The 14,960-nt window shown below is 44.4% G+C and overlaps 1 protein-coding gene across 28 annotated transcripts in view; it reads right to left on the minus strand.

Moving 5' to 3' along the window:
* Positions 1 to 12,496, minus strand: part of RBFOX2 (RNA binding fox-1 homolog 2) — a 295,584-nt gene extending 283,088 nt beyond the window's left edge. For 5 of the 28 annotated variants that reach the window (XR_011650307.1, XM_058308716.2, XM_058308711.1 and 2 more), the window contains exon 1: positions 12,224 to 12,492. Coding sequence is in view for 27 of the 28 variants with exons in the window: in XM_058308716.2 (XP_058164699.1) it covers positions 12,224 to 12,409 (186 nt within the window). In the remaining variant the exon portion in view is untranslated. Of the gene's footprint in view, positions 1 to 10,785; positions 10,864 to 12,223 lie in introns of those variants that run through there. The other 23 variants (XM_058308718.1, XM_058308696.1, XM_058308714.1 and 20 more) reach the window with 8 other exon arrangements.
* Between the last annotated feature and the right edge of the window lie 2,464 nt (positions 12,497 to 14,960).

The following is a 14,960-nucleotide window of genomic DNA, read 5'->3' on the forward strand; positions in this document are numbered from 1 at the left end:
GGTGAAGGGAGTACTGGGCACATGGGGAACAAGGATAAGAGAGAGACTTTCACTAAAGATTTATATTTTTAGAGTTAGGAATGAATTTAGAGGTAGGAAGCCTGGGCACACATACTGGTTTGGTTAATTAAATCTGGAACATGCTGCATGATACCCTGGAGTCACAACACCTGCATTAGAAAATAAAATATAATAGCTAAGAGGAAAAATAATTTTTTTAACTCTAATTTCCAAATTTACTCAATGTTTTTGGGAGGGGGACAGAATGATAGTTGAATGATACCTATCATCATTTCTTAAACAGCAATGGAAAGTGGCTTGGAAAACTCCAATTTAGACAATTTCCTTGCTTAAAACAAGATACTGGACCAAATTTTTGAGGTTTTTTCCAGCTCTCGGATACTATTAAGTCAAACAAATATTTACTTGCCCAAACACTGCAGAAAATTTTTCACAGTGAAGTTAAAATCCAGAAAGGGTAAATAATCCCTACACCAAGCTCAAGGAAATCAAATATAGGGGATTCTTGAAAAAGTGATGCCAGGACTGAAGAGCAAAGATCCAGGGTAGCACTCATTCAAACTGCTGCTAGAAAAAGAAATGTGAAGGAAACATAAAGGAAGACTGCGTGCACATACATATACACAAGTTTCTATTAATCACAGCACTCTGATACAGCTGTCAAAAATCACTAGTGGTCTCTGATAAGCACCTTTCTGAAAGGCTGATGTATAATGGTGTGTGCACACACTTTCATGCTTAAGCCGCATGCAGGTAATGTCAAAATTAACCAACTGATCTCCAACATTGTAAAACACAGTCAGCTAAAAACCAAAATGTTGCAGCAAAAAGAGCTATTTAGTATCACAACAAGTAGCATAGCTCCCCCTCATAACACAAAATAGGGGGCAAAAGACGTGTCTGCAATGTATTACCTGGGGAAGGGGAAAAGGGGTAAGCCAACAGAAATATTAACTTCCAAACCTAGATACGAACTTTTTAAATATGACTAGCATTACCTCAAAGTCTTAGATGCTATAAAAATTTGTCCGATCAGCTTATTAAGAGTCATAAGGGGAAACCGACTTGGCCCAGTGGTTAGGGCGTCCATCTACCACATGGGAGGTCCACGGTTCAAACCCTGGGCCCAGTGGTTAGGGCGTCCATCTACCACATGGGAGGTCCACGGTTCAAACCCTGGGCCTCCTTGACCCGTGCGGAGCTGGCGGACGCGCAGTGCTGATGCGCGCAAGGAGTGCCCTGCCACGCAGGGGTGTCCCCCGCCTAGGGGAGCCCCACGCGCAAGGAGCGCACCCTGTAAGGAGAGCCTCCCAGCGCGAAAGAAGTGCAGCCTGCCCAGGAATGGGGCCGCCCACACTTCCTGTGCGGCTGACGACAACAGAAGCTGACAAAGAAACAAAACGCAGCAAATAGACACAGAGAACCGACAACCTGGGGGGGGGGGAGGGGATTAAATAAATAAATAAAGCTTTAAAAAAAAAAAAGAGAGTCACAAGTGGGAAGCAGATATGGCTCAAGTGATAGGGCCTCCACCTACCATATGGGAGGACCCAGGTTCAATCCCTGGTGCTTCCTGGTGAAAAAGAAGAAGAGAAAGCGTGCCCGCACAGTGAGCCAGTGCCCATGGGGCAAGCCAAGTGCCAGCATGGTGAGCTGAGTGCCCATGCAAGTGCCCACGCAGCGAGCTGAGTACCCACAAAGCAAGCCGAGTATCCGCACAGTGAGCCTGTGCCTGCACAATTGAGTCACGCAACAAGATGATGACACAACAAAAAGAGAGATGAAGGGGAGAGCCAAGGTGAAGCACAGCAGAAACCAGAAACTGGGTTTTCACAATTGATAGGGAACATCTCTCCCCACCAGTGGTCCCCAGGATCAAATCCTCGTAAATCCTAGGTGAATCCTAGGAGAAAAAACGAGAAGAAAAGACAAAAAGAGAAATAGATAGAGAAGATCACACAGGGAATGGACACAGCAAAAACAGCAGGGCGGGGGAGAGGGAGGGGAGAAAAAAATAATAAATTAGAAAAAAAGTCCTAAGTCAGAATATGGCTTCAAGAATGAATACAACATACAAAACATGCAATATATTTGTATGCAAGTATAACAAATATACATATATGCAACATACGCAATACATACGCAACAGCTGTTCTTACTCTCCATTCTTTAAACAAGACTGCCTCTCTGCCTTTCTCACAGAGAGGTACACCCTAACACAAGAATGATGCTTTCACAACAAGTATTACCAATTCCCTGTAAGTTTTGCCAGAGCTCCCACTGTGAGAGGCAGCTATTGTGGAAACTTCCTAAAGTTCCAATAAAGTCCTCAAACCTTCGTGTCAGCCATCAACAGTGACTGTGTTCCTAGAGCTTGTATGCAAACAAATGAGTTAAGTAAGCATTGTGAGTACTTGGAGCCACCACAAAACATCTTTCAATTTTGCCAGTTCTTGCTTTGAAATCACACGTTCCTACTACTCCTTCCCCTAGAAAACAAGAAACAGCAGGTTAAAGCTGTAAAGCTATACAATTCAGACTGACTAGAGGATAAGCCAGTCTACTTAGGGAATAAGGGACCTCATTTTGCAAGGCAAGTATGAGGTTTAATAAGAGGGGAGAAAATCCAAACAAAGATCGACAATTCCTGCCTTCTACCAAAAATATCACCCACCTTCCCCAGAATTCTTTTGGAGCACTGAACGACAGAATGGAAGAGGGAAAAGAAGAGGACGGGGGGATTCAAGGCTATAAATGTGACTGTATAAAAATTCCCAAGAGAGGATGACCTATGAAACAAGCTCCATGCAACAAGGGCTAACCATGCAGCTGCTTTTCTATTTGCCTGATAAACTGAACAGGCTCATCAAGCCCCACTAACTTCCTGGAAAATGGAACCCTCTTGTCTCAGGACAAGCCACACATCCAAATTAATTCCTAAATGCAATTCATATAAATCTGCTTTGGAAATCATTCTGGCTGACAGCAATTAAGTCCCCCTCCTCCAAACAGTTGCCAACTTGCAGAGGTAAAAACTGAGTAAAATAAAGCAAGTGGAAGCCCTTCCAATGAACCTCAGTTCCAACAGTGTTCAACCCAAGCTGGAGCCCACATTCACACCCCACTGTGCCCTGGGTCCCTGTCCACAAGTCCTCTAGTTCTACTGGCATAGCTTCTACCCCGACCCCAGCATAGTCACCCACACCCATTCCCCCCCAACAGTAAGTCATACTTTGCTTATGCAATTTCCAATTAGGATCTGACAAAAATCAACGCAGCCAGAAAGAAAAATAAACAGTATACCTCTTCAAAAACCACATGCCTGGCTGGAATAAAGTATTCAATAATCAGTGCAAAATTTCTTTTCCTCGGCAAAGGAAAAACCAAGGAACCAGCCTCAAAGTGGGGAAAACTCTTACACCAGGGTGTTATCTGGGGACTTAAGCTCCTATAAAGAGCAAATATTATGGCTGAATACACTCATGAGAAAGCCTAAACCTCAAAGGCTCAATTTCCAACCTTGGGAAAACAACTTTTTTAAGCAATTAGTCATTATTATTTGGCAACTCAAGAATGTCATCTACTTCATAAATGGTATCTATCATGTGTCCTATGGTTTGAATCCTCAACTGAAAATTCTAGATGCCACATATGTGTAGGACAAGTCAAAAGGAAGTGATATTACTGGTTGCTCTTTCTCTGCCATTCCCTTCTTAGAGCCTGCTTTATTCATTCAGAATCCAAAAAGACAGATGTACTACAAAGTATACTCATTCATCTTTAAAGAGGCCCCTACTAAATCAGCACAGGAAGTCTCCAGGCTGGAGAACAGGCAAGAATCATATAAGAACAGCAGCAGAAAAAGTGAAGGGGGAAGGAAAAACAAGAGCCGGAGAGGTGATTCTTATAAAATATGCCCATGAATCTATCTCCAAACTTGCAATTTACAAGAACTATATCAATCCACCTAATTTTTTAAAATTTCTCTCCCCTTCCCTTCCCCCTCCCCATTGTCTGCTCTCTCTGTCCATTTGCTGTGTGTTCTTCTGTGTCCACCTGCATTCTTGTCAGCGGCCCAGGAATCTGTGTCTCTTTTTGTTGTTGCATCATCTTGCTGCATCAGTCCTGCATGTGTGCGGCGCCACTCCTGGGCAGGTTGTGCTTTTTTCACGCAGGGCGGCTCTCCTTGCAGGGCGCACTCCTTGCGTGTGGAGGTCCCCTACACAAGGGACACCCCTGCGTGGCATGGCACTCCCTGCCCGCATCAGCACTGTGCGTGGACCAGCTTACCACACAGGTCAGGAGGCCCTGGGTTTGAACCCTGGACCTCCCATATAGTAGGCGGATGCTCTATCAGTTGTGCCAAACCCACTTCCTGACCTACCTCATTTTTAAACATGCAACTGATCTAAAAAACATATTTTGTGAGGTGTCTCAGCTTGGTATTTTTCCTAGATGCATAGAAACAAGCTACAGTATCAAATAAAATTGAGAGGGAAAGGTCAAAGTCTACAGTTTGATCAAATGGTTCTAGTCCCAAATGGTGGTATTATATTCGAACTGCAACACTCCAGAATCTCTCAGCACCACATTAAAAGGCAGATGAACAGACTGCTCTACTGAACTGGAACAAGTTGGCTCTAATTGCCCCTCTCACTTGTATGGTTCCCCTTTTTTCCTTAACCATTCTATCACAAAGGAGCTTTTTACACATATACACATGCACTCAATTAATATCTCAGCACAGGAAACTAAATATCAGGTTGCTGTGCCCACCCAACACATTCGGCTGTTAAATTCCACCCCAGCTTCTGTTTTCAGAGACCCCTCTCTCACCCTTAACCCTGATCTCAATGGAAAGATCAGGTAACATTCAAATATCACACAACGCCCAGTGTTCACATGAGCTGTAAAGCAGACCAAGCGCCAGACCCCCCCAGGGAACATCTGGAGAAACAATTAAAGCCATCTGCAGGCCGCAATTGGGTAGGAAAGCAAAATTCCTTTCAACCGATATTTTCTTGATTACACAGGGCCAGGCACAGTGCTAAATCCTAAGGATCTAGGGATCCCTTGAGCCTCTCACAGTCTGGATGGAGGCGGGGGGGGGGGAGAGCAGACAGTTAAATAAATGTGAATCTGAAAGTCCCGAGCTATGGATATGATATTTTAGAAAATAGCAGGAGTGTGGGAGGGATGGGAGCAAGCACAGAAGACAAGCGGAGAGGGAAACAAAATCAGAACTGATTCTTGGAGACTGAGCATTAGAAGGGAGAGGGAGAGGAGACAGGAATCCCACGTAGACGGAGCAGAAACAAAAGCACAGAAGTATGAATTAGCCTGGCTGGCGAAGTATGTTCAGGAACTCACAAATCATTGAACATGGGCCTGGAGGTGGAACAGAGAAAAAGATGAGGCCAAAATGGTAGGCAAAGTCAGGCCAGAAGGACCTGGTAGGCCAATGGAGAAAATGGACTTTATCCTGAGGTCAAAAGCAGGGTATCAAATGATTTTAAGGAAAGAATTATATAGATTCACTCTTGTAGAGGGATCACACTGTTTGTAGTGTGGAGGGCAGGTTTAAAGACTGGAAAGAAAGACCACAAGAGACAACACAAAAGTAATTCAAGTTCAATTTCCATAAACCAAACTGAGAACAAAAAACACCATCTATTTCATGCAACATATTTACCAATAAACCTTATAAAATTTGAAACAAAACTAAGTTTTCACTGCTCCTGCATCCCATGTACCACTAAAACAGTGCATCAGTTCTATAAAATGTCCACATCCTCAGTGCAGGGATTTTTCAGCAGTCCTTTTAGCCCTTAGCAAAGAATTAAACTAAATAAATGTCTCCTCAGCCTCTAACATGAGAGGCCACAATGACTAGGAATGCAGGGCTCATTCCCTTTCTCCACCCTGGATAAAGAGCAAAATAGGTTTCCCAGTTCAACACACTGCTCATCTCCAGTAGTTCCCAACTCTGGCACTTAATCAATCAGAAGTAGGTTAATTGCTGATCAAGCAGTGACCTTACTAAGTGTGTGGTATAGTAGGATATAAGGAGGGCAAGAAGTAAGCATTTATTGCTCGGGCCCATGAAAGGCACTTTAAATCTCAGTTGCTCATGATAGTAGTTCATAAGAGTAGACATTAAATCTCCCAGTTTACAGATGAATAAGCAGGACCTCAGAGATGTTAAATTAAATATCTTGCCAGGTATCATTCAGATAATCAATGGAAGAGCCAGGATTCAAACCCAAATATCAAAATTCTTAAGTGATTTTCTTTCACTGTACCATTCTTGAAATATATATGTACACAAATAATATATGTTAAGTTTTATAATAACAATAGTAACAATAATACTGTCTCCCCTCCATGCATTCCTTGCTACTGGAAAAACTGAAAGGGGAAACATATCTTACAGTCTAGGATTTAAAAAATCACTGAGAGAAATCAAACTGAGTGATCAGTACTGGAATCTCCAAGTGCTCCTAAAAAAGGTCAACTCTGGACATTACTAACCAAAACATGTTCAGACTCAAATAATCAAAGCAAATTAGCTTTCTCCAGAGAGTTCCTTAAGATGAGGTCTGAAAAATATTCATGGCTGATTGCTCATTTGCTCTCTCAAGCAACTAACTTCCCAAACCACTTTACCCACCCAAATTACAGAAATATGTCCAGGATTCTCATGGCAGTTCTGATCCGATTTGTCCCAATCCCAGCACAAGCAGCTTTGCGCTACCTGCCTAACTAGATCAGCACCAGCCAATGGGTTTATTCAAGCTGATCTGTGTGTGATGGATTAGACAATGAAACCTTAGCTATGTAAGCTGCCTGCTTCTGCTGGGGCTGTAGGGGAGAAGAATAAGAAACTCAATACTCCTAGGGGCCACCTAAAACATCAAATGCACTCGCCATCCCTCACGCCATCTGTTTGCTCATGCTCCAATTACCGCCATTTCCTTTCCATCACCTCTGTCTTTGAAGGAGGTACACATTTGTCCCAGAATAAAGATGCTCACCATGCTTTACAAATGACTATCAACAAAAATTCAAACAAATCCACTCACTAAAATAACTGTGTCTTTATTGTTTCTAAAAATTACTAGTGCCTGGCATCAGACTGAAAACCTGAGCGATGTCAAACTAGAGATTCACTAGCAATATCTTGTTTATACTAAGCAGTAGAGTGCATTTCTTTCTCCACAGTCTGTAACCTTGAGGCCTGTCTGCACCAGTCTGCTTTATAACAAAAATGAAAGTTGAATCTCTATTTAGCTTCTGTTTTGTTCACATGTCAGTGCAAAAGAAGAAAATGACAGGGTGGCTAGTAGATAGGGGAGGGAGCCAGGAGACAATTCAACTCAGGCTAATCTCTTGAATCACACAGAAGAATATTTCTATTCTGAATTCAAATCTGATGTTCTCCTTCTCAAAGATATTCCCAGTTTTACAGTCACAGACTTCCTTGTGAGGCTTGAAAAAAATCAGTAATTTTTACATGGGCAGAAATGAAAAATTAAATAATTTCAGTGAGATGTTGGTCATGAAATTACTTGGAAGGAAATCACATTATTTTTATAACTCTATTCAAACAGTAGCACCATGTTCGATTTCAGCATCAAATACCCAAATGAGAGTTTAAAGAGCCATCTTCCTAAGCTCCTAGGTGGGACAACAAAATGGGATAAACTACCTCAAGAAAAAGAGCATCCACACAGCAGCAACAGGCTACCTGGAACCCCTACCCTGAGACCACGTGGAAAGTGTCCCTACTACTAGAGTCAACCACTAATACGAAAAATTGAAGAACTCACCTGGCTAAACTGGACTGATGACTGTATGGTCAGAAGCAGTTACCTGATATAATCACAAACCAATGTTTCACTGCCATAAAAATTTTTGCTGAAAACTGTAAGTAATGCTTAAGGTGTACCTTGCCTTATACACTTGCCAGAAAGTTCCACAAAAATAGAATTTTTGTTCATCAACTAGTCTATATTCACTAGAAAAGCTGACCAAAAGATTTCATTCCCCAGTATGTTTTATAAACACCTAGTTTCATACATATCAGACTTGCTTAAAGTGAAATGAACTTCTAATATCTATACATTTTACTCATTTAGCTTTCCACCAGGTTAGAGTATGTTATTTCCAAATATCCCCTTTTAACAATTAACTACATTTCTCAAACCATATTTCAATTTTTCAAATTGAATTTGTCTCTTTTCTCCTACTCTATGGTTCAGGTTTCTCTATTTTTATACTATTTCCAGGGCTGTGCTTACTCTCTCTTCCTTTCACATAAACCTTTTGCACATTGTCCTTGAAAGTACTGAATCTTCTTCATCCCCCCAGGATTTCTTTTAAACCTAAGGATTATAACACAAACACCAACAACTCTCTAGAGTTCCCTATGTTCCACTTCGGGAAGTAATGATTTACTACAAAAGTATAGTGGCTGTAACTCAACAGTTCAAGTTTGGAATCTGAAGTTTAGAGTTATAGCTCCATTTTTAGTAAGCAGCCTTGGGAAACTAACCCCAGTAAACCTTTTTTTTTCCTTTTGAGTTTTCAGGGACCTTGTATGTGGGAAGCCAGTGTTGAACCACTGAGCCACACCAGCTTCCCTGAGTTGGTTTTTCCCTGTTTTGCTTGTTGTTTGTTTTTGTTTTTTCAGGAAGCACAGGGAACCAAACCTGGGACTTACCATGCAGGAGGTGTGCATTCAACTGCTTCAGCCACATCTGCTCCCTTTTTTTTGTTCTTTTTTTTTTTTTAAGGAGGTAACAGGGATTGAACCCGAGACCTTGTACATGGGAAGCTTATTCTTTAAAAAGACGTTTCCTCTGACTCTCAAATGAATTAGCGAATTTCATGATTTTTCTATCCCTTAACTATTTGTACAAGGTAAATTTCAACTTCAATTTAACAGGCAGTGACTACTTACTATATACCTTTGTTAAGTATTATGAAAGCTAAATACAAAGAAAACATGTTTTCTAGGAGCTTATAATCTTAGTAGCAGAGCAAGTATAATAAAACAATACAAGATGATGCATAACTAAGCATCAGTACAACAGGACCTCAACTGTTAAGGAACGCTTCAGGGAAAGGAGCTCGGACCACAGAAAAAGTCAATTTGTATTAAGATTCAAGAAAAATGCACATGCCTTAAGACAAACCCCTATACCAAAAAGGTTGGCTAATTAACATTTTTAAAGGGTATATTTACATAGGGCCTATAAGCATCTCTACAACTGTTCTGATATGATCTCCTAAGACGCCCTTACTCATTCTGCTCCAAGCATATTGGATTCTTGTTCTGTTCACAAATACACAAGCACATTTCTTTCTCAAGGACTCTGTCAGAACCCTCTTCTCTCAAATATGTAGATGGCCCATTTCCTCATGTCATTCAAACATCACCTATCAGCCAGGCCTTCCCTGACCATTTTCTTCATCACTCTTGATCTTGATCCCTTCCCCTGCTTTATTTTTTCTTCTTAGCACTTACTATCAGCTAGCTAACTAACAACAGTTGTTAAATTCTTTATTATCTGTCTCCTCCCATTAGAACATTAGTTCCGACAACAGGGTCTTTGATGTGTTCATTGCTTTATCCCTTAGAGGTAAAAGAGTGCCTGGCACATTGCTCAATAAAGATTAGTTGAATGAATAAGCAAATATTAATTATTCTATCACTTTTACCAGAATTTCAGAAAATCCCAGAGGTATAGTCCTAGGCTTAAGTATCATCTTTTCATAAACATTATTTCTCCTTTACTCTCTGTTATATCTCAATTTCAACCTTCCCATAAAGCCTTCCTTGACCATTTCAGCAGGAATGACAATCTCTTTCTCCCTGACCCAGTGACACCACAAATCCTGTTCCCTTTGGTTCTAAACGTCTTGTGGCATGTATCTACCCAGTGGTATCTCTATGCCTGTTCTTCTAGAATTAAAAAAAAAAAATCATACACACACTTTTTTTTCTTAATTTTCATACATTTAGTCTCCCCACCTAGACAAGGACCTTGACTCAACATTTTTTCAAAAGTAACTTAGAAATCATCCTGTACACTTTATTTTACAACTAAGGAAACAGAGGCCCAATTAAAAAAGGGATCTTTCCAAAACCATATAGCTAGTTGAAGGCAAAGTGCTACATCAATGATTTTCAACACCTATGGGGCACACTGCAGTGGGACTACACACTACACAATGAGAATGTATATAGTGAAAAATAAACAAAGAACATCCACAAATACACAGAGGAAAAAAAAAAAAGATTCTCTGCGGGATAGTTCTAAATTGCCCATTTGTACCCAAAGGACCTAATCCACTCCTTCCTCTGCCTACCCCCAAAGGCCCTACACTACTCCATTTCCAAATACTATTGTCCTTAGCCAATTTGAAGGCAGCCAGCAAATAATAGGCCCCGGGAGGAAAGAGGAGGAAAAGAGAGAAGATCTCCCCTATTAACGATGATTAATAGAAACAATAAAATACATACATACATATAGACACATCAAACAGAACATGCTTGCCAGTACCCACATCCAATCTTCCCCGCTCACCATCTAATGTTAACCCACCTTATCTTAAGTGTCTCTATATTCCTCTATTTCTCTTTTCCATGGTCCTAAGCTTTTTCATCTCATAATCCCTCTGCCTGACAAGTTCTAATGGAGAACAAAAGCAGGCAAACAAAACAAAAGAATTCAAAAATAAACACCAAGGTCACTTTACCCAAACCACAAGAAGTAACAGAGCAGCTGCTGCAAAGGAGACCAAGAAGCATACAGCAAACATGCCAGGCCGAAGTACAGCTCCTTCTCCAACAGGAAGTCAGACACAGAGCTTTGAAAAGGGAGCAGAAGCACAGGAAGTCTCTTAGCACTGCACAGATTTCCAAGAGTACTTAAATGAAGATAGGAATAGGAATAGGAATTAGAAGACCAGGCTTTACTATCAGTCAACTGGTGCCTTTACGTAAGTCACTAGCTGTCTCTGGACTTATAATTCCCCATCTATAAAATGAGATGGTTAAAACATTTTGAGGCTTGAATCATCACAAACAAACAAAATGATGAAAAGTACTGACTCTCTCCCTCCAAAGAAGTACACATACACTATTTTGCATAAGAATCCTCCAAGTCTATCCAGGTTAAGAACCCCTGGAAAAGATGATGTCTCTGGTTCCTTTTAAACTCTTAACATTCTATGATTCTAAGAGAATTAGGCAGATAGCTAAACAATTGCTGGTAGGTGAACCCCATCATTTCATAGCAAGTATTTTCTGAACAGAGACCAAATACTAAAACCTATGGTGGTTTCGAGCTCTTCCTCACGCTGCAAAGACACTGACATCAATACTCAATTTGTCATTCCCAATCAACCAGCTTATCCTTGAGTCCACAACTCAGACCCCAGTCTTCTAACAATCCTATAAATCTTCTTTTATATCCCCAGGATATTACAGAACTTTTCTGGGTCCTAGCTATGTAGGATAAAATTGGCAAAGTACAGGAGGAACATTTCTTGTGTCTCTCTTCAGACTCATTAGCATGCTCCACAAAGTTAATGAGGCTGAGCACCACAGCGTCCCTACTACACTACCGAACTCCTTGCGCTCCACACTCCTCGAGTAACTGATTTAACCCACAATCGAAGCCACATCCCCTTTCAGCTCTCTCTAGTTTTCTCGCCTTTCACTGACCTCCTTCAAACGCCGCTCCCCAGCCCCATCCCAGTGTGTGTGTCCAAGGCTGCCAAAGACAACATACTCCTCCTTCTTGGGAGGTTTCCCACCACTGCCCCCTCGCTCTTAACTCAGCCCAGCGGCTCTCACCTAGGCAACTGACCCCAGGATTTCCCGGCTTCCCCTCCACCCCGACGAACCAAGAAAAGGTATGAGAAGATGGAATCCATCTCAATCATGTTCGTTTCCTCCCAAAACCTACGCCCTCGTAGTGCCTGCTGGTCCCCTCAGGAATCAGGATCCTCTTGCACCCTTCGCCTCCAAGCCGGAGCTCGCCCCACCTTCCAACCAGGCCCCGGCCGGCCCCCTCCCACCTCAACCCAGGACCCTGGAGGCCCTCCCTCCTCCAAGCCCTGGAGCCCGGGGCCGCCCCTCCGCCCCACCCCGCACCCCCACGATAACGGGGCGCCCGTCCCGCGCCGTCACCTGCATCCCGCCGCCGCCGTCGGCCGCCGCCTCCTCCGTGCGCGGCCGCTTGCTCAGGCCGGGCTCGGCTCCGTCTCCTCCCCCTCCGGGCACCGGCAGCTCCAGCTCCGACTCCCGCTTCATCCCCCGGGCAGCGGCACCCGGCCCGAGCTGAGGCGGCTGCTGTGACTGGGCGCCTTCCGCCATCCGCCCGCGCCCCCCTCGCCTCCGGGAGCCGGGCGACCCGCGACAGGCCACCTCCCCCTGGGCCTTGGCCCCGACAGTCGCGACAGGCGGGCGCGCGCCTGCCCCCGCCCCCCGCGTGCGTGCGTGCGTGCGCGCGCGCGGGCCGGCGCCCCGCTGCGGCTCGCGGTCGCGGCTTCCCGCTCGTCGGCTCCGCGGCTCGCTGGCCCGCGCCCCGCTCGGGGCCGCTCGCGGGTCGCCGCGGGCGCTCGCTCGCCCTCCCCCCGCACGCTCGCAACACGGCGCCTGGCCCGCCGCGCCGCCCCGCCTCTCACACTCACGAAGCTCGCCTGCCGACCCGCGCCCGCTCTCACACTCTCCCTCACACGCCTCGCGGAGGGAGGAAGGGGGCGGTCCGGGCTCCCGAGGCGTGGGGAGGGGTGTTTATTTGGGGGGGAGGAGGGGCTCTCGCTGACTGGCCGGGATCCTCCGACCCGCCACTGTGGCAGCACCGGGAAGGCGGGGAGAGAGAAAGGAGGAGGGAGGGATCGGGATGTGGGACTCCAGCCCGCTCGGGAGGCGGTGGCAAGGGGGGCGGTGGCGGAGGCCCAGTCCGCGGGGGGGGCGGGGCCAGCTCCCCTCGGCCTTCTCCGACGCCCCAGCTCCGGCCGCCTGAGGGAGGCCGGAAAGAGCTCGGGGAAATTCGGGAATCTCCGGCACGAGCGAGGGATGGTCCTGGAGGTCCAGCGCGGCAGGAGGCCTGGGGGCGCGGAGAGGGCGGAGTCTGTTCCCTTTGGGGGCCGGTCCAAGGTCTAAGGCAGGCGGAGCTTGAGCGGCCCGAGGGCCAGTTAGCGCTGCCCGCCGGTCCGACTGGTAGTGCAAAAATTCGTGATCCGAGTTCGCCCGTTTGGTCACGCTGGTTCCCGCGGGGGGATAGGGCACTGTGGGAGAGGGCTCTTAGCCTACCGCCTCTCCCGATAAACAATGAGGGCCTCAAGTTGGAAGGACCAGAATGAGGCCATCCCTACATGGCTCTTCCCAGTCCTGAGAACTCTTACACTAATAATAATAATATTCGGGTAATTATAATAATACCTGTTGTTTATAAGAGCATTTCAGTTTTCGCAACGCGTTCACACACCCGATTTGGTGATAGCGGGCAGAGTAGATTCCATGATCGCACTTTCGTTGGTGATGAACCTGAAGCTTGGTTAAGTCCTGCATCTGAAAAGCGGCAGATACTGGAACACCAGGTTGACTGCTTATTAACTTTATGCAATTAGAGGTATCTGTGCAATAGCTCTCTCCTACCAGATTGTAAGGACGAGGGCATTTATTTTCACAGGGTTCCCTAATGTGCCCTCTGCAATACAGGGTTACCAGGATGTTGCATGAACAACCTGGATTCTAGTCTTGTCCCTACTAACTAGCATAGACAAGTTTTTTCATCTCTTTAGATCCCAGCTCTGTGATTTGGCCTTCCTCCACCACTCACTCCTATCTGTCGTGTCTGGAGACATTTTTGATTGTTAAAACTGGGAGGTGCTCGTGGCATCTAGTGGGTAGAAGATGGGAATTTTGTGCAGGACAGCCAGGACAACAAAGAATTATCCAGCTGAGGTTGAGAAACCCTGGGTTAGATCATTTCTAAGGTCATTTCTAGGTGGGTCTATGCCTGACCTTTGGATTTGGGTTTAACATAGCTAGTGCTAGAACACCAGAGGGCTGGTAAATATCCCTGTTTTGGAGTCACACCAACGGGGTTTGAATCCAGGTTTTACTACCCACTGCCCATGTGCTGCTGGACCAGTGGTGACCAAAGAAGTTCTATATCAGAGGAGTTTAGGGCCTCCAGTGTGGAAGGAAGGAATGGAGGACTTGCCTTGAATCTGAGTTATCATAGAAAGCACATTGTTTTACTTAGGTTGTGCATTATCGGGCAATAAAAACAGCCAAGATTTAGCTCTGCCACTTGCAAACCATGCAGCCTTGTGAAAATTACTTAATCTCTCAGTTTCTTCATCTGAAAATTAGGATAATGTTAGTATCTCCCTCAAAGACTTATTGTGAAGATTAAATTAGTTATGTCATATTAAGAACTTTGAATAACCCCTGACCTCCATGGTAAGCATTCAATAAATGTTGACTATGATTATTATTACCATTATTATTTTATTCATACTTTAAGAGTGAAAAATGCCTGTTGTGAAGATCAAAGAATATCACCATCACTTTTTTTTTTTAATGATATAAGGGGCTTGAGATTGAGTTGGGGCCAACAAAGTTCTCCTTGATGCAACTACTATATTGGGCAATTATTTTCAATAAACTTTCATATGCTCATTTGTAACATGACAAGAAGTCACAGTGTTACTCTAAGGATTAAATGAGACAAGTACAATGCTTAGCACAGGGCCTAACATATAGTAACTATTTAATAGGTGATAATTATTTATCATTTTATTTATTTAGTGGTAGTAAACTGTAGGCCAGGGGCCCATGGGGCTGGAAAGAAAAGCCCAGACATGTCTTTATACTGCCACTTGGGCCATAAAGTTGGAAGTCCAAGTGCCTG

The sequence above is a fragment of the Dasypus novemcinctus genome, chromosome 12 (assembly GCF_030445035.2).
Source record: "Dasypus novemcinctus isolate mDasNov1 chromosome 12, mDasNov1.1.hap2, whole genome shotgun sequence".
Taxonomy (NCBI): Eukaryota; Metazoa; Chordata; class Mammalia; order Cingulata; family Dasypodidae; genus Dasypus; species Dasypus novemcinctus.